This window comes from Brienomyrus brachyistius, chromosome 7 (assembly GCF_023856365.1).
Source record: "Brienomyrus brachyistius isolate T26 chromosome 7, BBRACH_0.4, whole genome shotgun sequence".
Taxonomy (NCBI): Eukaryota; Metazoa; Chordata; class Actinopteri; order Osteoglossiformes; family Mormyridae; genus Brienomyrus; species Brienomyrus brachyistius.
Genome location: NC_064539.1, coordinates 16,863,203 through 16,889,558, shown reverse-complemented (window position 1 = coordinate 16,889,558; position 26,356 = coordinate 16,863,203). Strand labels below are relative to the sequence as shown.

Below are 26,356 nucleotides of genomic sequence, written 5' to 3'. Positions count from 1 at the left end.
CAGTCTGCATGGCCAGGGGAGGGCTGTTTGCTCAGGCCCTTAGACGAGGGCTGTTTGCTCAGGCCCTTAGACGAGGGCTGTCTGCTCAGCTCCCCCCCCCGTCCCCCCCGAGGGTCGGAGCCATGGGCATTTGTCAGCATTACCCCCTTAGATGACCTACCGCTGGGACGTAGGCCAGCTATGTTCTCTTAGGGTTCGAGCGAAGCAGCAGTACCTGTACAAGTGTCCTCATTGGAAACATTTCAGGCTCATTGGAGATGATCAGCAACTCTTTATATTAAATATACCATTTGCCCTTGTGGTTGAAATTTCCAAAGTTATTAACAATATGATAAACTAAATTACACAATCAATGGTAGTATATTTAGTATATAGCATATTTTAATTAATCCACAATAATAAATGTGGCAATAATAATCCTGAAAACAACTGTGACATACACAGTCATACAAAGGAATGTAGTACTGCTCAGTGTAATGAATCAGGCAATGATTCATTTTAACAGAGAAGAGGCTAGAATCATGAATCATTCGCGATATTTCTGTGAAATCTACTTCATAGGCACTTTCTGAGTGCTTGCTGTGTTCGGTTTTTGTTTTTAGCTTTTAGAGAGGGTGGGGTACGCCACCGTGATCTGTTATGTATTCATAAGGTCTGCACATGTTATAATTTGATAGGAATCGTATTCCCCCCCCCCCCCCATCACATTCTTTTCTAATTGTTTCTCCATCGCTGTGTGAAACAACCTACTATTAAGGTGTCATTCTTGGCCTTGTGTCTTAGTAAACAGAGTTACAATTCAACTGCTGATTTTCCTTTTCAACCTGCTCCTTTGTTTCCGTAAGAAAAGCTGTTTTCAGTCACTTTCTATCACCAAGTTCTACCAGGGAATCTATCCGTTGGTCGGAATTTTACACTAAGAAAGAGTCTTTCCTCCCAGCAGTCAGCGATGAACTGTCTGTTTTCCCCAGTAAAACGCTTCATGTTATCTGCCTCTCATGCGTAACCACTCCATCCCGGATGTAGTTTAGTGTACGTCTCTTATGCTCAGTATTAATGGTTTATGATGTACAGTCATGCAGAAATACCCCAAACATCACCAGCTAGCTGCCCCCTGCTAAGAGGGACAATAAATGGCGGATGGATCTCAGCACCAGGCAGACTGGGTCTTATCCATTGCTGGAGATTGTTACCACATGCTGATCACTACTGATACTATTAACCCCTCTGTATCACTCACATGTCAAATGCAAAAAATGTGTAGCCGTTCTTCTGAAGCTTGTGTAAGTGACAGTGAGAGAGAGATACTGGACTCTGGCATTGCATTGTTGTGGGACAGAAATGACCCGGAATCCAGACTCTGCAGCTGTCCCTCACTCTGTCTGGCTGCACAAGAGTGCCCCCTGCTGTTCACACCCACCCTGCTTCTCTTCCAGGGTGCCAGAGGGCCTGACGGTCTGCCGGGCGAGCAGGGGTCGGTGGGTGCAAAGGTAAATGTCACTGTGAGTTCAAAGGTCATGCTAGATCAACATGTAGCAACCACCTCGGTACTTAGGGAACCTGACTGTGCCGACCAGTGCTGTGAGCATGCAAAATAGGGGGTATATTCGGAATATGCAGGCCCGCATACAGACATGCTTCATACAAAGTGGGAGGTATTTTCAGAATATGAAGGCCTGCATACAGACATGCTTCATGCAAAGTGAGGGGTATGTTAGGAAAATGCAGGCCTGCCTACAGACATGCTTCATGCAAAGTGGGGGGTATGTTATGAAAATGCAGGCCTGTGTACAGACATGCTTCATGCAAAGGGGAGGGAATGTTAGGATAATGCAGGCCTGCGTACAGACATGCTTCATGCAAAGTCAAAGGTATGTTAGGAAAATGCAGGCCTGCGTACAGACATGCTTCATACAAAGTGGGGGATATGTTACGAAAATGCAGGCCTGCGTACAGACATGCTTCATGTAAAGGGGGGGTAAGTTAGGAAAATGCAGGCCTGCGTACAGACATGCTTCATGCAAAGTGGGGGGTATGTTAGGAAAATGCAGGCCTGCGTACAGACATGCTTCATGCAAAGTGGGGGGTATGTTAGGAAAATGCAGGCCTGCGTACAGACATGCTTCATGCAAAGTGAGGGGTATAATATATCATACTGTACTTAAGTGTTTGCTATTCTGAATAGGGTCCTGACGGTCCACCAGGAAAAATTGGCTTTCCGGGACAGCAGGTATGCGCCTTCTTTGTTATGGTATAGATTTTTATTAATGTTACTTACATGGTCCTTATTAATTAAAGGGACTTAATTCATTGTGTTTGCAACTCACTGGGTCATTGTTTTAAGGCGCCAGTACTGTTTAAATGTCTCAATCTACTTTACAACAGTTGTTGTAACAAACATCCATTAAGGTGTATTATTGAATGAAATTAGCTGTATAATTACATGCTTTGATTATGCCTGGTGTATTTTTTTGGCTTGCTGCCATAACAGCTCCTTCCTTTGTTCTACATTCCAGGGGAAGATTGGGGAACCTGGTGAAACTGGGCCGCAAGGATTTCCAGTGAGTCTATTTTCTTTGTGTGTTTATTCTCTGACTGCTAATGGAATCACCTAACCATGTTAAAGAAATGGCACCTGGGTATATGTAGACTGACTTGGGCTCCTGAGTATATGTAGACTGACTTGGGCTCCTGGGTATATGTAGACTAACTTGGGCACCTAGGTATATGTAGACTGACTTGGGCTCCTGGGTATATGTAGACTGACTTGGGCTCCTGAGAATATGTAGACTGATTTGGGCTCCTAGGTATATGTAGACTGACTTGGGCTCCTGGGTATATGTAGACTGATTTGGGCTCCTAGGTATATGTAGACTGACTTGGGCTCCTGGGTATATGTAGACTAACTTGGGCTTCTAGGTGTATGTAGACTGACTTGGACTCCTGGGTATATGTAGACTGACTTGGGCTCCTGGGTATATATAGACTAACTTGGGCTCCTAGGTATATGTAGACTGACTTGGGCTCCTGGGTATATGTAGACTGACTTGGGCTCCTAGGTATATGTAGACTGACTTGGGCTCCTGGGTATATGTAGACTAACTTGGGCTCCTGGGTATATGTAGACTGACTTGGGCTCCTGGGTATATGTAGACTGACTTGGGCTCCTGGGTATATGTAGACTGACTTGTACTTTTGTGTCATTTCAGGGCATTCATGGGCCATCTGGACCCCCAGGGATGAAAGGAATAGCAGGCAAACCGGCAAGTTTCCCATTTTTTTCCAGAGGATTCAGTACGTCACTGATCTACTCTGCTATAGCTTTAGGAGATGCGTACAGTTCCTCCTCTAAATCCCTCAAAAGGCTGACAGGAAAGACAAATTTGATTACATCCGTTTTTCTTCACTTTTGAACAGTTTTCCTGTCAGATGGCAGCAGAATATTTAAAGAGAATTATGTTGTAAGTCATTAAATGGAAACATAATATAAACTTTGCTGCCACCCGACACAGGAAAACCTCATGCTTGATGTTTCCAGGATAGCCTCTGAATATGTTACAATATTTTAAAAGTGGGAAGTCGTGGGGAATATTCTTATTAAAGAAATGCAACCAAGAGTTTTCTTGGTTATATGTATGATTGCCTTGTGCTTGTATCCTTGCCATGGTATAGTTTTTTTTTTTGAAGAGGGAACCAGGATGATAATGGCTAATGACTATATCATGTGAAATTAATGAGGGACCACAAAGATGTTACCGAAGTTGGTCGCCGCACATATGCTTCAGGATCATGTCTGTGCTTTGTTTACAACCGCATGGTGGGTCATGCAAAAGAGAAGGAAAACAGGAAGTGATGTCACTGGGAGGGCTTCTGGGCATTGCATTGTGGCTGGGGGCGGAGTCATCTGTGCTACAGTCTGATCCCCAGATCACTGCTAGCATACACACTTGTTTCACACTGCTTCTTGTGAAACCAGATTCTTGGAAAGGCTGAACGTGATTTGCACCCTATTTATTCCTTTCCCCCTTGTTATTTGTTAAAGGGACCCACAGGGCCCCCGGGGACTGTTGGACCCCTGGGTGAGATCGGCCCCAAGGTGAGCAATGCTGCCTGGACTATCAATATGGTCACCCTTCCATAACAACAGTTCCCAGTATAAACTGCACATCGTTGTGACCTACGTGACCTAACGCTGTGTACACAAGCGACGTGTGGTGATTCCCTCCTTACCGGCCCTGGCAGAGCCCTTCCCCAAAGACCACTGCAGCTCTCACAAAGGTTACTTCTGTCCAGTAACGGCATCCCTCTGCAGCCACTTGATCCCATGCCAGGTGGACATCTGGGCCGCTGTCAGCCAATGAATCATTAACAGGTCCATGATCAAAATAATGTGTGTAATTAACGTCTAAGAAGTGGCAGAGACAGTCAGCTGGATAGAATCATGCCAACAGGAACACGCCTCTCCTCTAAGCTGGTGCTGCTTGATCTCTAAGATCTCATGCCATTCTGGACAGCTTAAGCTAATACTCATGTTTGATCTCACTTCTGAGTCCCGCTTATGCTGAGGAGGAAGAATGCAAACATGGACTCTCATGAAAGGCGAGACGTCTTCAGTTCTCCAATGACAGTGTTGTCCTTCTTTACAGGGTCCCCCAGGCAAAGTGGGTGAGCTGGGCCTAGCAGGGGAACCAGGCGAGAAGGTAACACACCTGTCTCTGACAAGGGGCACCGTGTTCACATCTTCAGAAGTTACATGCTCCGCTAATAGTGCAATTCTGCCTCTATGATTTTCACAGTGGAAGCAAGTCAGTGGCTGATGCATATTGGAATTTAACCCTACGTTTGTTCCCTTGTTCTTTTAAAACTTTACATGGATTATTTGTTTGACTGAGATGACATTTAAATGAAGGCTGGCTTTTTGAGTTATCATACAGGCCAGCTACACCAAGTCTTCTAGCAGTATAACTGTACCCATCACATCCAGGTACTAGTAATTATACTGTCATCTCAGTAACTTTACCCTCTTGTGTACTTAAGCCTTATGACACAAAACATACTGAGTTTCAAAAGAAACTCTGACAGTAGATTTTTTTTGACACACAACAACGAAATGTGTTCTCTGCATTTAACCCATATGTGACAATGTGACATAGCAGGGGGCAGCTAATTCAGTGCCCGGGGAGCAGTGCTTGGGGGCAGAACCTTGCTCAGGGCACCTCAGTGGTGCCTTGCTGGTCAGGGATTCAAACCAGCAATCTTTCAATTACAAGTGTAGATCCTTAACCATTAAGCCACCACTACCCACCGCCCATAATGTAGATCCTAGCTTCAATAAAAGACAGGAATTGTCCTTCTATACTGATACAGAGAACAAGCTATTAACTGGCAGCTGATAGAGAACTCTCTCCCCACTGAGGGCAATCAATGGCTGAATCAGCGTTTATCACTCCTGAGGATGGACAGTACTCTTAAAGTGTGTACGCTGAGATGTACTGAAGCTTCTCCATTTCTGTTGTCTGTGCCTTGTGTGCATCAGGGCGCACTGGGGTCTCCGGGAAGCACCGGAGAGCCGGGCTTGATTGGACTGAGGGTAGGTTGTTTCTAACTCATGCTTTCTTTAATGTTGATGTGATGATGATTAAACTACAGTTTGCATTGGTTTTTCCAGCCCGCTTTGGCTTCTGGTCTGGTAGTGGTCTTGCACAGAACGGTGTAAGAAAACAAAACTCTCTTCTAACAGGGGGAACCAGGCCTTGAAGGAGAAGCTGGTCCTGCTGGGCCGGACGGAACCAAGGTGCGAGCAAAGGAACAATGATTTTACTCCAGTGTTGATTACTCTCTGAAATGCGTCCGTCTGTCTGACTATCTATCTATCTATCGATCTATCGATCTATCGATCTATCTGTCTATCTATCTGTCTCTCTGTCTGTCTATCTAATCTTTTTTATATAATATATAACCTAAATTATATTAACCTTTTTATATAAATGGCTATTCAAATTACAATAATGCATTAGATAATTAAGAAGTTCCAGTTCCTTTATTTTAAGTCAGCATTAAATAAAGTCCATGTATTAGGACCTCATGAGGTGGTGTGTTGCTCAGGGGATTCGGACCCTGTGTCTGTGACCGGGTCGCTGGTCTGAATCCCATGGCCGACAGAGTGACGTCACCATTGGAGCAAAACCCTTAACCCCAGTAGCTGCAGGGATCAGCTGACCCTGTTTCTCAAATGTATGTCACTTCGCATCAAAGCATCTGCAAAATAAATCACATGTAATGCTGATGTTTTTGTTGACAAAGAATAAGCAAAGTGTCATATCAGTTTATCCAACGGTCCTTGTTCTCCATTGCTCTGTGGCTATTTCATCCATAGATTGAAAGGCAGCTTATATTTCATTTTTACTGCGTAGGAAATTTATCTGAAACTAGCAGCAATAGATGAAAAGTAGTCTAAACAGTCATTTTCATTCACTAGATGTTCAAATGGAGATTCAGGCATTATTTATCAATACTGTTAGAGTATATTGCTGTGTTTATCTTTGGATACGATAAATGATATCAGTGGTTAAAGTACCATTGTATTTAAAACATGACTTTATTTAATGCTGAGTTAAACTGTGTTTCATTAGAAATGGTTTTTTAAATAGTTAAAATAGTTGTATATTCGTGTAGTGAAATAATAAAAGTGGTAGCTTCCAGAAAGGGAGACCAGAGACACTTCCTGAATGGGGTAAGTTACTAAGGAACCTTCCTGCATAGCTTAGATTCCCCCAAACACCACTGATGTTTAGCAAACTACTACAAGTTTACTTTGAAAAGATTTTTTTTCCCATTGTATCATCTACAATGTGTATAAAGTGAAAGTGAAATATTTGAACGAATGTCTCTGGTCTTCCGTAGTCCTGTCTGGCGCTTAATGTGTAGCCCGACTGTCTGGATGTCGTTGTGAACACGGTTCTGTCATCAGGGGGAGAAAGGCGACATGGGAGCTGAGGGTGACAAAGGAGAGATGGGTGTCATCGGGCTGCCGGGAAAGGAAGGACAGCTGGGCGACCCTGGGCTCACTGGCGTCAGGGTCAGTCTCATACCCGCAGTATCCAGTGCAATATCTGCTGATGAATAATAAGTGTCCATAATTGCTTCGATCACTTGACAGATTTAATCACACAGCCTGGTTTATAACTGTAGCACATACACAGGACTCCATCCATCCATCCTTTGTCACCACTTATCTTAATGAGGGTGACATGGGTCTGGAGCCCAGGATGGACACACTCACGCCTACAGGCGTAATTTGGTAACTCCAATTAACCTCAGCATGTTTTTGGACTGTGGGGAGAAACCAGAGTATGCCCCACGGTGGCATGGGGAGAACATGCAAGCTCCACGCACATGGACTTGAACCCTGCTCCCACAGATGTGGAGACAACAGCGCACACAGGGCTATGTGGCATAGCGTTATGGATTCACGCGCATTTTTTGACATCACAGGGCAGACAGGAACATGCAGCGAGCGAAGGATAATGTCCTGCAGATCCTAAACGGTGATGTTGAAAATGCCGTAATGTCTGGCATCTTAACTGAACCATAAAGTCATTGAGAAAGTATCAGATGACTTGGCTGTCACCAATGCAGTATCCAGCTCGCTGGCGCGTGGCCCCAGTTCCATACACAGATATAAAAAATAACAGATGGCCACATAATACTGTACTTTGTATTTTCAGTGCAGTACAGCTGATCTGTTTTTTGGCGTCAAATCTGATGAAACGTATATTCCATTTTCTGGGGTCAATATGGCAGCCGGAGCTGTCGTAACCTAGTTATGTCACTGCCCAGACAGATTCTGTAAGGGGTTTGCAGCCGCCATCTGCTCCTTACATGCTCTACCTGCAGCAGTGACGCTCTACTTTTGGTTAGGCCTTCAACACCAACCTATCACCAGGTGTTATCCACAAGTCACCAGCGGACAGTGATCTGGACGGCGGAGCTGAATTCCATAGCCAGGAAACAGTGAGGCAGTGGACAGGATAAAAAGTGATATCAGGCAGTGCGGGGTCTTGTTATGTGGAAGAGGAGGAACCTGTGAGTCTTAAAGTAAGAACCAAGCAAGTTAAGCAGGAGATAAATCAGGCTAGAGACAACTGAAGATCAGGCAGGGAACAATGAGCGAGGAAACTGGCAAGTATAAGGAACCACGGGATTTCACAGGAGACAGAGAACTTAAGAGAGGAACTTCAGGGGTGTCTGATTGCAGACATCCGGTCGTCCTCATAATCTTCTCTGACAGTGTGATTTGGATTTGTGTGATTTTGGTTCCCCATTTGTAGCTAGATGAACCCGCAACAGATTTTGTCCCTACAACTCACCTTTTAAAATGTATTTAATTTATTCTCTAACATATATCTACTATTTATAGTGAGGTACAGACAGTCCCTGATCTACGGACAGCCCGTCCTTATGAGCAAACTGCCATAACGCCTATTATACTAAAAATCCGGGTTATATACAATGGTTCCTAATAACGAACGCACACATTACTGCTCGTGAAAACATCTTTAGCAGCTCGTCGGCTCAAGGTACAGTACAGTACAGTACCATATGTAGTTATAATTGTCATTGTTATTATGATGTACTTTTGCAGCTTAGCTACAAATTCAATTTAAAGACAGACAATTTAAAGGAACTGGACCTCATTCGTAACCTGAGGAAGGCCTGTAATCGCTGTCTTTGCTTTTAGGGTCCAGAAGGGAAACCGGGCAAAATCGGGGAGAGAGGCCTTCCAGGACGGAAGGTATAGCGAGCGGCACTTTCATCATGATTTCAGAGTCATTATTTCACGTTGCTAGATATATAATATAGACTGTTATTTGTGCTGCGGATGCCGTTGCAGCAATACTGATTGCATTGCGTCTGTTGGTTTCGACTTTCCAGGGTGCCAAAGGTCATCAGGGTCACCTGGGAGAGATGGGGCGTATAGGAGAGCTGGGACCAGCCGGCTTCGTGGGGCCCAAGGGATCCAGGGGAACGATCGGGCCGGCGGTACTGTGATAAAACATAAAGCGATAAAAGCATTTTTGTGTTCAGCTGGGAACAAGTTGAGAAAGTTTATTTTGTTGAGATGTTGGACTTCTTCATGTAAATATTCTGTATGCAATGCTGCAATCTTTGTTAATATAAAAATAATACAATGATTATTGAGTATGAACGATGCAAAATGCAAGGGCTCAGAAAGAAAACAATCCTTAATCTCATAGAATTTTTTTTAGCGTTGTCATTAATTTTGGAGTTAATCGATGGTGATCTGCCAACAGGGACCTCCCGGGCGCATGGGCCAGCAAGGGGAACCAGGCTTAGCAGGATATGATGTAAGAGCGGCGCCGTGGTTGGGTGTCCCTTACAGCATTCTTTGCTTAATCTTTAATCTGTAACACTACACAGAAGAAAATTAACTTGCAGTTTGAAACGTACCAGAGGACAAAAATGAGGCCGGAATTGAGAGCCAGTACTGAGAGCAGCGGGTAGCACTGTTGCCTCACATCTCTGGGACCTGGACTCAAACCTCTGCATTGGTTCTGTGTGTGTGGAGTTTGCATGTTCTCCCCTGGGGTTTCCTCTGGGTGCTACGGATTCCCCCTGCAGTCCAAAAACATGCTGAAGTTAATTGGAGTTACCAGTTAAATTTGTGTGTGTATGTGTCTGTGTGTGTCTGTGTGTGTGTGTGAATGTGACTGTGCCCTGAGATGGGTTGGCGCCCCATCCTGGGTTGTTCCCTGTCCTGCATCTGTAAGGTTTGTAGGCTACAGGTGACCCAAGTGGGTGTAGAAAGTGGATGGATTCCACCACAGTGTCAAAGAGAAATGAAAATGACTCAGATGTCTGACCATTAGTGATTAATAGGTGATAGCAGTATTTATTTTGGTTTGCTGTGTTACTCTGTGTGAATACTGTGTATTCTTTCTGTTCCTTCTCTCTCAAGGGCCACCAAGGACCCCAGGGCCCAATGGGATCTCCTGGACCTAAAGGTGAAAAGGTAAACTTCCTGCACGCGCTCAATAAGCATGACTTCAGTTTGACGTGCTCATGGTGATAGAGGAAGGAAGGAGGTGCCATCTGTCACAGGTGCTCTCCTCCCGCTTCAGGTACCATTTTTTTTGGTACTTCAGAAAAGTACAAAAAGTTGGGTATTTCAAGGTGTTGGTTTTGCAGGAAACTGGTACCGGCACTGAATGACAGCTGTTTTGTACTGAATTCTAAAAATGGCTGTAGTATATTACAGGGCTGGGCAATATGTGTGATATTAATACCAACATCACATGTTATGCGCATGCAATTCTCACATCAAAAGGACCACATCAGTCAGCTGGGTAGACATCAGGCTTTTTCATACTTTCATACTGTACCTAAGTTATAGCGCAAGGGGTTTCGTTAAAAAGCATTTTTACTTTGTCATTGGAAACAAAATTAGCAAGCATTGCAGTTTAAATGATCGTTGCTTTTCAAGAATATCTAGTATATGTTTTAAAATAAACAAAAATAAAGCTACAGAGTCCTTATTAAAATTTGGTTTGAGTTCCTCTTTTCATTTTGTCCTACTAAAGAATCAACCAAGTAAATCTCAACAAAGGCAATGGAATTTATACCAAGGGGCTCAGTCAAAAAACAATATATCAACCAACCAAATCATACTACTGATTTTGCAGTTTCTAATGAATTATTCTTGGTATTAGACTTTTTCAAACAGAAAAATAAGATTCAAATGGAAAACAGCTGTTATTTAAGCCAGCGTTATGTCTGAATTGAAATGCACAGATTAATTTAATAATATTTAGTGATACAGCTGCTTTGTATAAAAAAGATGTGTCTGCAGTGTCTCAGCTGTACGGCAGGAAGTTCTACTTAATCATATCCCTTTACTTTTGCTTATAATAATTGTTTGAATTAAGATAAAAATATGCTCATTTTCATTTGAACAGGTAATTCCAGGACAGCTCTCTTGATCTGATATCCAGAGAAAGGGCATTTTACCGAATGGCCTCCACTTCTAATGCATGCATTGTTATAGCCCCACCCCCTTCTCCCATGTTTAACGTATGGCCTTTGAAAATGATCCCAAGCAGTCATCATTTTGCCAGGAAATTACAGAACAGATGGGTAACAGAACAGTTTCCCCAAATCCCATAAATAAAAGGTCTCCTTGCAATTCTTAAAATTTATGTGCCCTACTGTTATGAGGCTGTTCAGTAAAGTCAAATGTTTTGAAAGTCCATTTCTAGTAAATTGCTCATGTAAAGCACCTTTGTTTTTGGTGCACAGTAAAAATACTACAAACCTTTAATGCTATTCATTATCCTCATTGAATCAACTGATTGTAATAAATGGTGAGCTCATGTGCTAGATTCCCTTCCACTTTGTGAAGTGAATTTGTGAGGCTTGGGAAAATTGTGAATTTCCCAAGCCATCAATGAAACTCGCCATTTACCACTGACTTCTCTTCAGAGAACCTTTCTATCTGGTATTTTCTCCTGGGCCATAACTGGCCTGGTACCATCACCAGATGTTTCACACCTAAAGACAACCAGCCCTAGAGGGAAGAAGTCACCAGACTTTCTGTTCCTTTGATAGGGGGAGCAGGGAGATGATGGCAAGGTTGAAGGCCCTCCTGGTCCTCCAGGTGACAGAGTGAGTGTTTGACTTTCTCTACCCTATTTCAGCTGGGACTCTTTGGGACGTGCTGACATCTCGCTCATTTCTGGTCCTCTACGTAGGGCCCTGTTGGAGACAGAGGAGAGCGGGGAGAGTCTGGGGACCCAGGGTACCCTGTAAGTCAGAGGAGCATCATGGTGGTGTAGTGAAGCAGAACTTCGCTTTTGTGTGCTCACCGTGTTTTTAAAACTATGTTCTGTATTTTTGTAGGGCCAGCAAGGTGTGGATGGAGAAAGAGGCAAGGCTGGAGCTCCTGGTATGCCTGTGAGTATGCAGCACTGGGCAGAATGTGTTCGTATGTCGCTCCTGGCATTTAGCAGCACCACTTTGGATTTGGTGCTGCTGTCTGACCTTCAGCATGTTCCTTTTTCCCCATTTCATTTTATTATTATATTGTAATGCAAACCAGTGGCATTCAGCACAGTGGCTCAGCTGATCGTATCAGTGCCGTATGGTCATGGGGTTGAATCCAACCGCAGCTGTGTGTATATTTGTGAGTCGCCCCACATTCAAAAGGGGGCTGCCATTTCCTCCCACAGTTCAGAAACATTTTGGTTTAGATTTGGATTTAACATTTCACAAGGCCAATTTTGAGCGTGTCTCGGTAATTTGATTATTAAACACTGCGTGGTTTTATGAGATCGAAAAGCAATGTGCAGTTGACATACAGATGTGTCCCAATGAATTTCTTCAGGGAGATCCTGGACCTCCTGGGCAGCAGGGACCAAAAGGATCCAAAGGCAGTGAAGTAAGCTCTCAGATGTTCTCATGGGGCCGAGTTTCTCACTCCGACTGCTGCTGCTGCATGATGTTCATGCAAACACCTAATCTGGAGTTGATTTCGAATTTGCACCCATCACAGCGAAACCACATGAATCACAACATGAAACTGTTTTGGAATATGTTCTGTCAACATATTTTCCAGTGGTACTGGAACGCACATGTCACTCGTTAAGCTATCGAACACGTGGAGGAGGGTTTGTGTGTGTCATGTGTTCAGACTTGGGGGGACAGAAGATCCTCAACAATCAGAGTGTAGGCAGAAGCCTTTAATGGCTGAACAAAAGGCACAGCGGAATCCAAGCATCTGTTGTGTGCTCTCTCTGTCTGATCCAGGGTCAGAAAGGCAAGTTAGGCCTGCGAGGGGTATCCGGAAGTAGAGGGACACCGGTAAGACCAAGGCTTCAATCACTTGTCCCTACTGCGTCTTTCTGTCTTTCATTGCAGTTTTATTGGACCAGCCTATTTTTGAGCTCTGTTCCCCAACAGTTCTGGCATTGTGCTATATCTTGTCAATATCTGTGAATATAATTCAGATGTTGTTTAATCTCTGACCTGAAAATGAACATGTATTGTTGAGGAAAACACTGTGTGCGAAGTACCAAGAACGGATGGAATCAAACCTGTGTGGAGGCAGCAAAGCAGGGCATCTGGCAATAGATGAATGAACAATAATGACGATGTCGACGTGTGGGGAAGCACAAACTATTTTGCAAAAGCTAACGGCCGATGCTTCTGTTTCTGGTTCCCGGCTCAGGGTCCCGTTGGTCCCCCTGGCCCAAGAGGAGTTGTGGGCAGGGAAGGACTGGAAGGCAATCCGGGGATTGATGGAATTCCGGGGAAGGACGGGAGCAAAGGAATGCCGGTAAGAGGACAACAGGCATTTCAGCCACCGTGTGACAGACAGTGACGCTGCTCTGACAGCAAGCTGCCCCACGCAAGCCCTCCTCTCAGTTCTCCTCCTGTCTCTTCGCCGCAGGGCGAGCAGGGGGATGACGGGGACATTGGACTTCCTGGCAACGCTGGCTACCGTGGCAAAGTGGGCATGCCAGGGTTGCCAGGCGACCAGGGTTCCTTTGGACCAAAGGTGAGAGCAGGGCGAGCTTTATGAATGAGTGCAAGGCGTGATACCAGTACAGCAGATGTTACTCTCCACCCAGTTTGATCCACCGGCTCAACCATGTCTAGGCTATTCTTTGTGTGACAGCGCTTCCCTAACACGTACTGTAATACGGCTGCAGGGTGAGAGGGGACTTCCTGGCCAAACGGGACCTTCAGGAAAGCGAGGGGCTATAGGAGGAATGGGTCTCCCAGGGAAGCAAGGGGACCAGGGGGCTAAAGGACAGCCTGTAAGCATGCCGACTGTCACCGGGAGCCTGCAAAGCATCGGGGAAGCAGCTCTGTGTTCTGCTTTCTTTGGATGACAGCAGGGTGTCATTCGTTCATTCATTCATTCATTCATTCATTCATTCATTCATTCACTTTGAATAGACTTTGATTAACGTTATTTTCTTACACAAACTCTATGTGAAAAATCTATAAAAGGGTGACATGCTAACCACACGTTTAGATGAAATCTAAGCATTTATCTAGAAATGCAATCTTTTATCCTGGTCAGGGTCACTGGGGGCCTGGAGCCAGCATAGAGCTGAAGGCTGGGCTACACCCTGCATGGGATGCCAGTCTATCACATGGCACAAGGCTGGGGTACACCCTGCATGGGATGCCAGTCTATCACATGGCACAAGGCTGGGGTACACCCTGCATGGGATGCCAGTCTATCACATGGCACAAGGCTGGGGTACACCCTGCATGGGATGCCAGTCTATCACGTGGCACAAGGCTGGGGTACACCCTGCATGGGATGCCAGTCTATCACATGCCACAAGGCTGGGGTACACCCTGCATGGGATGCCAGTCTATCACATGGCACAAGGCTGGGGTACACCCTGCATGGGATGCCAGTCTATCACGTGGCACAAGGCTGGGGTACACCCTGCATGGGATGCCAGTCTATCACATGCCACAAGGCTGGGGTACACCCTGCATGGGATGCCAGTCTATCATGGGGCACTATAGAGTATAGATTCCTTTATAATGCAGTACACAGCATCCTTAATGCTTATTCCAACCATCATAATGCATTATTTTATTTAATAACTATTTTCTGCAGTTTTGCAATTCTTTGTTTCCCTTCTCTGTTTTTTTTAAAGGGCGATAGTGGAGACCCTGGATTCCCTGGGATTCTTGGCGTATTTGGCCCAAAGGTATCTGTCCTTAATGTTCATATTGTCTCATTTATGGAAGATCTTGTCTGTGTCCCGGTCTAAGTTCTGTGACACCCTGTAAACTCCACTGTCCCCCACATTTGCACCATAAACACCTTAAGGCCTAATAATCTGAATATGGTTGTGACCGCCTGTGAAAAATGTGTTTCAGTTACCGCAAAACATTTCTCAATAGTGAATAACACGTGCAATTTGCCGTCTACAAACTAATATGGTGTGTTTATGCTATTAAAACAGATGGAACAAAAAGATATTAAGTGTACTAAAATGACTCAGTTCTAGGTGTACATTTTAAAGCTCATAGCATACCCAGGTTCTATAGATTCCCCTGACAAATGATGATGACAGATGAATCTCTCTAAACGTTAAGTGCTGTTTTCCAAATGCTATCTGTTTCTCAGCTTATTAATTAGAAACTTGGGATTTTTAGACTGAACACTAAATGAGTTTATGTTTGCTTTCAGCACTGTTGTCACTTATTGCTTTATTATTCTGATCTGGGGTTATGAAGGTCAGAACAGATAAAAATGCTTCATTTAGAGAGGTGGTTCAGGGCTTCCATACAGGCATATCCTGTCCAGAAGCTTAAATAAGCTACATGTTTATAGTGGAAAATGTTTGTCTCTTGTTTGGTTCATCTGTTGCTCCGAGAGTTGCTCAGGTCATTCCTAACCCTGGAGTTATAACAAGAGGCCATTTATGGAGCGTGATTTGAGATGATGGCCGGCTTATCGGCCAGTTCTATTCCAGCACCATACTGGTGATGGACAGCTCATTTTCATCGGGTCTGTTCCCCCCAAATAAACCTGCAGTCTAACACCAAACATATTTTCCCATTTGTCTTTTTCAATGTCACCTGCAGAGCTGGAAGGAAAGTTCAGGTCCAGAAAGTACAAATCCAGACCAAGGTTTTGTTCCAACCAACCAGTTGAATATAAAGGGTCACAGTCACAGAGGACTCAGCTATTTCATTGAAACAAAACCTGGGTCTGGATTTGTACTTTTTCGACCTGGACTTTCCTCCTCTGGCCAGCTGCCCCAGTGCTGTGGCCACTCTTCGCTCTGCCTGGCAAACACTGTCCTCGTTAGCCAGTCATTCTGCTGTCTTCTGGCAAACCTACCATTATGTATTAGAGTTTTGCTTCCCTGTTCCTTCCTCCAGTTAGAAGACACCTGTGTGTCACCCAGATGACTTCATTGTTATTAGATTGCTCTGGTGAAATGATTATCACACATATCACACATATAACAGCGCCGCGCCAGCAAATCTAATTCTGCTCAGGGACAAGGTGAGAGCCGCAGTTAAAAGCAGTCGAGGGGAAGCTCTTTATTTAGGTCAGCGCGGAGGACGAGTGATTAAGGGGTGCGGAAAAACATTACACAGACAGGACCATCATTTTCTTCATTGCTCTGGTACCTGGGCATCTCTGGGATTTTAATGAAGATACATTTCCCTGCTGAAAGTTCCATTTTGAAATGGGTTTTTGTTTGATGGCGAGTTTTCATCCCTGAGGATTAAATAATGTTAGTGTCTGCGCTGCCAATGAATTTTAGAATGCCACCCTCCGGGAAAACATTTCTACTTTTCTCTATTTCTTTTATGTTAAAAGACAAAATGAAACTGCACAAGGATACATAATTGAATCCAGGTCAGTGCCTGGCGGCCTTGGCAATCCCGCTTTACTGCAGCGGTCAGCATTGCTAGGATACCCTACCCATCATGCCTCTGTGCAAAAATGAGCGCAAGTACTTGCAGAAGCTGTACTGTATACTTTAAGCAATTTCTGACATGTTTATTTTATTTATATATAGTCGGTTGGTAGTTCTCCACTAGCAGAAATTAAGACTTCATATATACATAAAGCAGAGTAACAAAACTACTGATGGAAGCACATATATGGACCTTTATATGTGATTTCATATAAAAACTTAGTGCATCTTTACAGCCTATATTGGATTCGCAATTATTGAAGATGAATGGATGCCCATGAACTAAAATATATCACAGATATATTTCAATAATCGATGCATGTGTCTATTTTTCATTTCTATAAGGAATCCACAGTAATTAATGCTTCATTTGCTTCCTGGAATGTTGACTAACATTCAGTAGGTGGCACTTTTGAACATGATTAGATATAGACTAGTACTGCTTTAATTCTTTTTTGTTTGTTTAGACTATTTTCTGTCATCATAAATTCATGAGAAAGCCTGTCAAAAGTAGCTGGAATGAGAATAGAGAATAACCCTCTCTGTTAAATATAATTTCTATGTCAGTATAACAGTTATTTAAAAGCATTAAACTGATGTCAAATTAATATAAATATATAAGGGTGTTTTTTTAATAAATATAAATAATAAAGAAAATAAGGACAGCAGTGTTCAGCGGGCAATCCTGTTTCCTTTTGACGCATATTCCTTGCGCATATACCTTGAGTTGAATTAAATTAAGTTTTTCAGTGGCCTGCTTAAATATTGGTGAAAAGTAGCATATTTTATTCCAAAATGTTTAAAAAAACACACTTCTACAGGTATTGGCTTCAGATTTTCATGCCTAAATAAAGTTTTTATTATACAAAACAAGAGGTCTACACGTGCAACGGAACGCTTCACACATGGTGTGGTCGTCTGTTGGGATAAACAGTTGTTCTTCTTCACCTGACTAATGTTACCATACTGTTTCTAGGGGCCTCTTGGGGATGAGGGGCCAGTAGGAATACAGGGACCCAGGGGTCCACAGGGTTTGATGGTGAGCAAAAATGCATACTTCTGGAAGGGTGTAAAAATGAACGGCGTTTAACGTCAGCTAAAGAATGTCTGTGGATTGTAAGCCCTGTTGTTGTAGCTCAACCAGCAGAGCTTTGTGCTAACAATACAAAAGTTGTAGGCTCATATTTCCATGGCGATCTTGCATGTGATAAGCCTGCAAAATGGTACTATGTGCTAGAGTGACCTAATCTCTCTTCTCCGCTTTTAGGGGAAGCAAGGTGTCATAGGTCCAACTGGGATAATTGGGCCCAGTGGAAGTCCAGTAGGTATCTCACACGCATCCGTTCAGGTAGCTGATATAGATACACATGTAAATTGTAAATATAATTCTGTTTTTCTTTTAGGGACCTAAGGGAGACAAAGGCAGTCGAGGGGAGATGGTCAGTATATCTATGATTCTGCTGCCTATTCAATCGCAGTAGTGTATACTGTACTATATTAACGGAATAAGGGAAGGGTTAATGATGGCCTCTGTGTTTTATTTGCATCAGAGTTTCCATAATTAACATTGGATTACAACAGTAATGCAGGGGTGTTTAAATCTATTGCATTTTATTCTACTCAACAGGGTGTCCAAGGCCCAAAGGTATGTTTTTTTTTACCTAATATTATTAACTAATTATGAATTTTCAATGTTCAAGGGTGATATAGAAAACACAGGCTTCTTTGGTTAAGGTTGTACTGTAAATAGATTAGAGAATTATTTAAGGTGGTCTCAGTTTACATTATGGATGTTCATTAAAGTATATTGTTATTTTAAATGATTGTAGGGGCCTCCTGGACCACGTGGCCCCCCTGGACCTCCAGTAAGTTCTCTGACCTCCTTAAATGTCCATTGTCCACTGTGCATGCGATATGGCAGCTTTTGATTTATATATTAGCCTGTTCCCAATGTGAAAGTGAGTCTTTGTAACGATGGGCTTGCAGTTTGTAAGGATTAGTCATGCCATAAAATAGTGACTTTTAGAGCTTGTCACCAAGTCTGCTGCATGAAATGTTTTGTAATAATTGTGTTTTCATTGATATTAAGGGTCCCCCAGGAATACCCCTGGCATTCGTAAGTTCCTGTCCTTTGTCATTCATATCCCTGTTAACGTCAGTACAGCTACTGGCTGTTGTATTGTTAGCAATAGAAAATAAAGAAAACCAAAGGGCCGGTGTGTATGCAGGTTTTTGGGGTAACCTTTAGGTCAGCAGTTCAAACCCAGGTGTGAGGACTCTTCAGCCAATCAGTCCTCTAATTAGCAATCTAATTAGGGAGTTGCAGCAACAAACCAGACACTCAACGGCCCTTTCTGGATAAGATTGCCCACCCCTGATGTAAATCAATATCCCAGGAAATAAAAGCTGTGAAATACGCAATATAGCCAGCTGTAGTCCTGTCTTTCTTACTTACTCATGTTTACACAAAGCTTTCCTGCTAAGAGAAATATGTACCTAAAAAGATGTAATACTACAGATAGTACTTAGTACAGATGCTCCTCTACTTACATGCTACGCATAGCAGCGTAGCGTGCATACTCCCAGCATCCTAGTTCTTTGTACTTGCGTATACCCTTAAAATGATGTTGAATAACAACTTAAGAACATTCCAAGTTACGAACGGCTGTTCGGAACGTATCTCGTTCGCAAGTAGAGGAGCATATTGTATATCTAGTAATCAAATCAGACATATTGTTATTGTGATGTTTTGTAATATTATAATATGTGCAGTATGTTTGTATTGTATCATTTTTATGTTACTCAGGAACATGAAACTCTTGAGGCTGCATTTCAAGTGTTCATCGAAACAAACACTGCACTCAGGAAAGAGGTACATTTAATGATTGCTGCAGTTACTGTACCTTTTCAAATTTGGATTTGGGGCGGTGTTCCTAGTGCAAGCCGCATCTGGCAAAGAAACTAACAGATGATCTCGTTATGAAAATGAGAAGCCGATATGACTGCTTATTACCTGTAATTATGTGCTTGGGTTGTACGAAGCTTTTGTAGGGATGAAATTGGGGCCTGCTGAATAAGGGTTATAGCAGTCTGCTGAAAGGGCTGCCCCAGCGACGCATAAAGCACTGCAATGTCTGTCTGTTCTCCATCCAGAAAAATCACCAGGGTATGGACCTTCCCATGCTGGACCAGGGAACAGAGATCTTTAAGACCCTCCACTACCTCACTAACCTGGTGCATAGACTCAAGAATCCAGCAGGCACCCAGGACAATCCCGCCCGTATCTGTCGAGACCTCAAGGACTGTGAGCAAAGGCAGAACGATGGTGCGTCTGGATTTCTGTCTTACTGCCCTGCACTGTTGCTGTACAGCTGCTCTATACATCACAGCTTTAGAGTCCATGGTTGCATGTTTTTGACTGTCTAGACGGAACAGAAGACATGTATGCATACAAAGTGTCTGTTGTTTAATATCTCAGGTACTTACTGGGTGGATCCAAATTTGGGATGTGCCTCAGATGCCATCGAAGTGACCTGCAATTTTACTAGTGGTGGACAGACTTGTTTGAGACCACTGACTGTTTCAAAGGTAGTATTTTTTTTTTTTATAAATGAATTGTGTTTAAAAATACAGACACTCTTTGCTTTACAATGGTTTGACTTATGATATTTTGATTTCACGATATTGCGATGGCAATGCGCATTCAGTAGTCACCAAACTTTGACCTCTGTCCCCGGGCTATCGATACGCTGTACGATGCTTTCGCCGTACGATGCGATGGCAGCATCCACGTAGCCACATTTCCAGTCTCCGAACTGATCACAAGCGTAAACATCTCATACAGTGTTTAGCAACGTATCATACTGTGTTTTTTTCAGATACAAATACAGTGGTACCTCAGAACTTGAACTTAATCTGTTCAGAACTCGGGTTCGAATCCTAAAAAGTTCAAGTTCTGATCGAATTTTCCCCATAAGAAATAATGAAAAACCAATTAATTGGTTCCCGACCCCAAAAAATTACAAGTAATTTATTTTTTTTTTGACACAAAATGGTCATTTTTTTCGAACTGGTTGGTTCGACTTTTAAGAAATTCAAGTTCTAATGAGTTCGAGTACTGAGGTACCACTGTATATACAATAAACTTATATTCATTTATTTACTTTTTCGATTACTGTCATTTAGTCAGTTACAGTATTATTCAGTGACAGTAGTTATTTATTTATTTATTTACCAAAACATATTGATATTTGACTTGAGATATTTTCTACATACAAGGGGTTCATCAAAAGATATCCCCATCGTAAGTTGAGGAGCACCTGTATATCAGTTTCGCTATGCTATCCATATACCATGATGGTTCATCTAACTGCTGATTTACCTGATTTTGTCATTGGTGGACATGAAGTTGGAGATCGCTGCGGGCCGAGTCCAGATAAACTTCCTGCACCTCCTGAGTTCTGAGGCCGTGCAGCACATTACCATCCACTGCCTGAATATGCCCGTGTGGAGATCTGGTGCTTCTGCAGAACCTTCCCAGAATTCTGTGCGATTTAAGGCTTGGAATGGCCAGACCAATGACGTAGGCGGGGCAGTGAGACCCGAAGTTCTCCGAGACGATTGCTGGGTACGTCTGATTTTCTCCTGAGTGCCCTTTTGGGGAAACAAACAAGCAGACAAATAAATAAATAAATAAATAAATAAATAAATAAATAAACAAACAATTTTGTGTGTGTGTGTGTGTGTGTGTGTGTGTGTGTGTGTGTGTGTGTGTGTGTCTATAAACGTTTTCAGATTATTTGGTTATGCTAGCAAAAATTCAGAAATTAATTTAAGAAACACAAGGCAAAAAAGTACATTCTGGACCAAAACACTGTTATTCAATCTCACTGTTCCAACAATGTACTGCATTTTGCATAATAGTTGCCAGGTTTTCAACAGAACTGCTTTTACCAAAACTCTTTAAACACCACTTAAAAGAATATTGTGGAGTTCTGTGGTCTTCCAGTAGTAACTGGAGTGACTAGTGACCATTGCCGTGGGTAGCACTGTTTCCTTGTACCTCTGAGGTTGGGGGTTTAAATCCCACCGTTGGTTGCATGCTGTTTGGGTTTCCTCCGGATAATCCGGTTCCCTTACACAGGCAGGCACATTGGCATTTATGAATTACCCATAATGAGAGAGAGAGTGTGAGTGTGTGTGAGTGTGAGTGTGTGTGAGTGTGTGTGTGTGAGTGTGTGTGTGTGTGTGTGTGTGTGTGTGTGTGTGTGTGTGTGTGTGTGCGCGCTTCTGCACCCTGTGATGGACTGGCATGCCAATCAGGCTGCTCCCTGCCCTGTGCTGGGGAGATTCACCAGCTTCCTCGGGGCCCTCTAGTGGCTGACCAGTCAGAAGATGGATGAATGAAGTAGCATTGTCTTTTCTTCCGTTTTCGATATATAAGCCTAAATGGGAAAGCTTAATAGCTATACAACCATCCGCGATCTTTATAACGATGTCGTTCTCCCTTTCAGATTAAAGATGGACGCTGGCATCAGACCCATTTTGTGTTCCGTACCCACGACCCCAATCTGCTCCCCATTGTAAAAGTGTACAATCTTCCAGATACCAAGTCTGGGACTCACTACCATCTGGAGGTAGGACCTGTCTGCTTCCTGTAGGAGGCTGTGACAAGGCAGAGCTCCTCTCCCTGGGCCAAGAGGAAGTAGGACCCCCCCCCCCCCATGGAAAAAAACATCCTCCTTCTGCTTTTCAGCATTCTCTGACACTACGTCAAGTAGACATGTGGGCCCGGGGCACCGGGATGATTTCTGAGGAGTTGGAATTTTCCGAAGAGTCTGGATTTCTCGCCCATGGGTGACATTGTGCAAATGAAGTTCTTTGTGCATTTCAGGAACTTTTCTCTTTTGTTCGGACAAGTCCTGGACGTCACAGATAGTTGGAGGAAAATCTGCCAGATAATCTTTCTTGGACAATATGATAACTTATTTGTATCATGTATTTTAAGTACCAAGGATCTACATCTTATTAAAGAGAGGAATTATAGTAAAAGTAATTGGGAACAGCTGTACATGTCTGTACATATATAGTTAATCCCCATTACAAAACTTTTCACATTTATATCTTGTGTAAAAAAATCTTCAAGTGCAATAGAAATGAAAGAAGTCTTGATATTTTTTTTTTTTGGCAATTATTTTTCTAGGCGATTCAGGGGTACTATTTCATTGATGTATGTGTTGTCCTCCAAGTCTAGCTCTTGTTCCTATCCTGTACATGGAGGTCTAGCAGTATTTGTGTAGACTGGTGAAGTTAATGGCTGCCTGTTTGTGATATCATTACACGTTTACCCACATGGACCATGGACAGGTACATTCTCCCATGTCTGTCTATACCAGGTGTGTACGTGTGTGCTTACAGGCTTGGGAGATGCAGGGATGGATATGCCCTACTAGCTCTTGAGAAGGCATCATCAGAGCATCTGAGAGAGCTTGCTCGCCTGCCCGAGCTAGCCACTGCCCAGGTCTCTCAGCATCCACATCTTCCTGGTGTGGGTCCTTGTCGCAGGAAAGCATATGTGGGTCTGGTCAGGTGTCATAGGATCGGTCTACCTCCCAACTTTCATCCATGGTGCTCGGGGAAAAATCCTCAATAAATCAAGGAAAAAAAACACAAAGATGTTAAGCTGGTGCTCTTCCACAGCACCAGCTAACATGAAGATGAAGACTGTGGTAGGTTTGTCTTTTGAAGCCAGATTTTGTACTGAACTATTCAGCAAAAATGGCATTCATTTAAGTGCCTACTGTATTCTAAAGGGAATATTTTTATATAAACATTTAAAAAAATAAAAATCATTTCAGTTAACATGTTGCATCCAAACACCTTAGGGTTCGAAAACATTTTTAAACAACGTTATTTCTGTTCTTTTGTACAAATCCCCTTATAGCTGTAATTAATATCTAAAGATATTAGTGAAAATTTAGTTTTCAATAGTAAGCTTTTTTTTAAAAAAAAAAATGTGTATAATTATGCAAGCTTTGTTGTATACAGTGGATCCCTTCTTGCTAATTTAATGTTATTTAATTGTTGAAATGTTGTAAACCTTACAAGGTTCTCTTTATTAAGGCAAGAGTTCTTTTTTAATAACTTTATGTATCGGTTTCCCAACTGGTCTTGGAGTTTATAGATTTTTATTTTATGTGTAAATGTGGAGCTCCAGAGAACAAATTTATTTGCAATATTTTTGTTTGTTTGTTTTCCATTGTATTTTTCTATATGATAATCAAACTGTACTGTACGGGGACTGTGTTCTATGCTATTATTATGATTTTTAAAGAAAGGTATTGACGATATGTGAACGTTCCATGTCAAATTCACTAGTAAGTTGAGCTCGGAATACCTCACACTTATACACTCATTTGGGAGGAATTGGTTGCTGTTGTGTGTCTTCTTTGTGAATTGACTTCTGTGTCTGTATGTGAAACATCAGCTAAAAAAAACCAAATCATTACAATCTGAAGAAGCAGAATGATGTCATTGTTTGCCCACATTCGTTACCGTTTTCTCGTATATGACATTTCCAATACCTGTCTTGCATTAACTATGTTCAGATGTTCAATAAATATCTGAAATCTACGCCAATACTGGAGTGTTTACTACTCTTCCATAAAAATATCCATCCATCCATCCATTTTCCAAACCGCTTATCCTATTGGGTCGCGGGGGGTCCGGAGCCTATCCCGGAATCAATGGGCACGAGGCAGGGAACAACCCAGGATGGGGGGCCAGCCCATCGCAGGGCACACTCACACACCATTCACTCACACATGCACACCTACGGGCAATTCAGCAACTCCAATTAGCCTCAGCATGTTTTTGGACTGTGGGGGGAAACCGGAGTACCCGGAGGAAACCCCACGATGACACGGGGAGAACATGCAAACTCCGCACACATGTGACCCAGGCGGAGACTCGAACCCGGGTCCCAGAGGTGTGAGGCGACAGTGCTAACCACTGCACCACCATGCCGCCCCCATAAAAATATCATAATTCAATATTTCTGTTTTGGTCCTCTGGCAGTTTATAACATAGGCTTTTATAACTCAAACAAGGCTATTTATCTAGGGGCATTGAATAAAAAACAATACACAGGAAATTTAAGGGAAGGAAGTTGAATCTTTTGTTAAATAACTATTCCCAGTTTGAGAATAATATGTTTTTCATCTATATCATTCCTACAGTGTAAAAAAAAAAAATAAAAAAATATGACCATGACTGGAGATGAGCAAGATCATCATGAACACATATTGGGATGCTCAGGAAATTGCCTGGAAGGTGTTTTCATGTCTCACTTTCCGTCAGCATGGTAACTATGCTAGGGAGTTCAGTTTCAGCCTTCTGCTCAGCATGCAGACTTTGTGCACTGCCTCTGTGATGCATGAGGTTCCTCTGAGTATGTCAACTTCTTCCCGTAGTCCAAAGATGTGCGCTTAGGTGACCTGGTGTCCCAGAGTGTGAGCCCTGTGATAGGCTGGGTGACCTGGTATCCCAGAGTGTGCAAGTGCATGCGTCCTCTGATAGGCTGGGTGACTTGGTGTTTGCCTATTTGCCAAAGGTATTCCTCTGTCATTGGCTCCAGCTGGCCTTTCATTTTCAGTAACCTCTTATCCAATAAGATTGCAGTAAAGATAGATAGACGGATTAAAATTCAACATAGTGATTTTTATTTTTGCATATAAGCATATGAGTGTGTTTTTGAATACCATTTTTGGATTCTGTGCTCAGAAAAATGTTGGATATTAATCAAAAACATTACATTACTAAAAATGGAAAGATTGGCTGTACAGTAAAAAACATGGCAAAACTTCTAAAAGGCTTGAGACGCAATCAGTTAAAATAATAATCAATTATTTAATATCTTATGGGTATTTAGCCTATCATCATCCAGGCAACTTTAATTTGGAGCAGGGGCCTCATAGGGCAGTGGTTCTTTACCCTTTTTCCACCCAGACCCAATTTTTGCCATACCAGCTCAGTCACCACATTGCGTCAAGTATAGGTTCAAATTAAAGGTGCTTGCGAGTTTTAAAAGGCTTATACTTCCAACACTGTCTAGCGAACGTTTCAGATTTGAGTCGCGACCCAGTGGTTGAGAATCATCGACCTAGATGGCAGGGCCCGAGGCAGACAGGTGATTATTATGATGGAAGTAATCGCGCGTATTAATGATTATAAGATTATTTCGGTTTCTCCTTAACAAAAATCCAAGTATATTTGAGCAGCGAAGATTCTGTCTATAGTATCCATCCATTTTCAGAGACCACTTGTCTTATTCAGGGTCGCAGAGCCTATGGCTATGGGCGCAAGGCAGGGATACTTTACATAATTTAACATAAAAACTGGTTTAAGGCAGTTTTGGAGCCAGACTGGAAGTTAATGAGACGCGCTGGGAATTTTAATTATAGTTTGTTTACTGTTTACAATGAAAAAGGAAAATGCGGCAAAATGCGTTACTATTAGTTATCAACTATACCATTAGACATTACAAAAGAGAAACCATAAAAAGCCAGTTATCTATATATCGATCACGTTATGTATCCTGCTAAACAACAAAAAATGGCAGGATTGTTAGTAGACAAGCTTCAGAGATGGTTCATTTTTGATTTTTGTGCATTTCTGGAGGCCAAATATGAATGTCAACCCCTTACAGTACACACGTTATATGGATTTTTTTATGAGTACCTTTTAACTTCATGATTTTTAAAAAATGTTTTTGGCGTTATTATACCAAATAGATTTTCGCGCTGTCAGATTCCTTACATCAACTGCTTACCATAGCCGACAGAATTAACCCGAACTACCCCATAATCGGTCAA

The 26,356-nt window shown here is 42.7% G+C and overlaps 1 protein-coding gene across 2 annotated transcripts in view; it reads left to right on the top strand.

The window, feature by feature from the left end:
- col27a1b (collagen, type XXVII, alpha 1b) overlaps positions 1–24,116 on the top strand; it is a 100,994-nt gene extending 76,878 nt beyond the window's left edge. For both annotated transcript variants that reach the window (XM_049020324.1, XM_049020325.1), the window contains exons 29-61: positions 1,437–1,490; positions 2,186–2,230; positions 2,517–2,561; positions 3,210–3,263; positions 4,043–4,096; positions 4,647–4,700; positions 5,537–5,590; positions 5,741–5,794; positions 6,971–7,078; positions 8,741–8,794; positions 8,935–9,042; positions 9,315–9,368; positions 9,980–10,033; positions 11,626–11,682; positions 11,769–11,822; positions 11,917–11,970; positions 12,401–12,454; positions 12,823–12,876; positions 13,244–13,351; positions 13,466–13,573; positions 13,728–13,835; positions 14,700–14,753; positions 17,461–17,523; positions 17,752–17,805; positions 17,888–17,923; positions 18,112–18,129; positions 18,314–18,349; positions 18,574–18,600; positions 19,291–19,356; positions 19,638–19,809; positions 19,963–20,072; positions 20,893–21,111; positions 21,998–24,116. In XM_049020324.1, coding sequence (XP_048876281.1) covers positions 1,437–1,490; positions 2,186–2,230; positions 2,517–2,561; positions 3,210–3,263; positions 4,043–4,096; positions 4,647–4,700; positions 5,537–5,590; positions 5,741–5,794; positions 6,971–7,078; positions 8,741–8,794; positions 8,935–9,042; positions 9,315–9,368; positions 9,980–10,033; positions 11,626–11,682; positions 11,769–11,822; positions 11,917–11,970; positions 12,401–12,454; positions 12,823–12,876; positions 13,244–13,351; positions 13,466–13,573; positions 13,728–13,835; positions 14,700–14,753; positions 17,461–17,523; positions 17,752–17,805; positions 17,888–17,923; positions 18,112–18,129; positions 18,314–18,349; positions 18,574–18,600; positions 19,291–19,356; positions 19,638–19,809; positions 19,963–20,072; positions 20,893–21,111; positions 21,998–22,144 — 2,391 coding nt within the window. In that variant the 3' untranslated portion in view covers positions 22,145–24,116. The remainder of the gene's footprint in view (positions 1–1,436; positions 1,491–2,185; positions 2,231–2,516; positions 2,562–3,209; positions 3,264–4,042; positions 4,097–4,646; positions 4,701–5,536; positions 5,591–5,740; positions 5,795–6,970; positions 7,079–8,740; positions 8,795–8,934; positions 9,043–9,314; positions 9,369–9,979; positions 10,034–11,625; positions 11,683–11,768; positions 11,823–11,916; positions 11,971–12,400; positions 12,455–12,822; positions 12,877–13,243; positions 13,352–13,465; positions 13,574–13,727; positions 13,836–14,699; positions 14,754–17,460; positions 17,524–17,751; positions 17,806–17,887; positions 17,924–18,111; positions 18,130–18,313; positions 18,350–18,573; positions 18,601–19,290; positions 19,357–19,637; positions 19,810–19,962; positions 20,073–20,892; positions 21,112–21,997) is intronic.
- Positions 24,117–26,356: the final 2,240 nt, after the last annotated feature.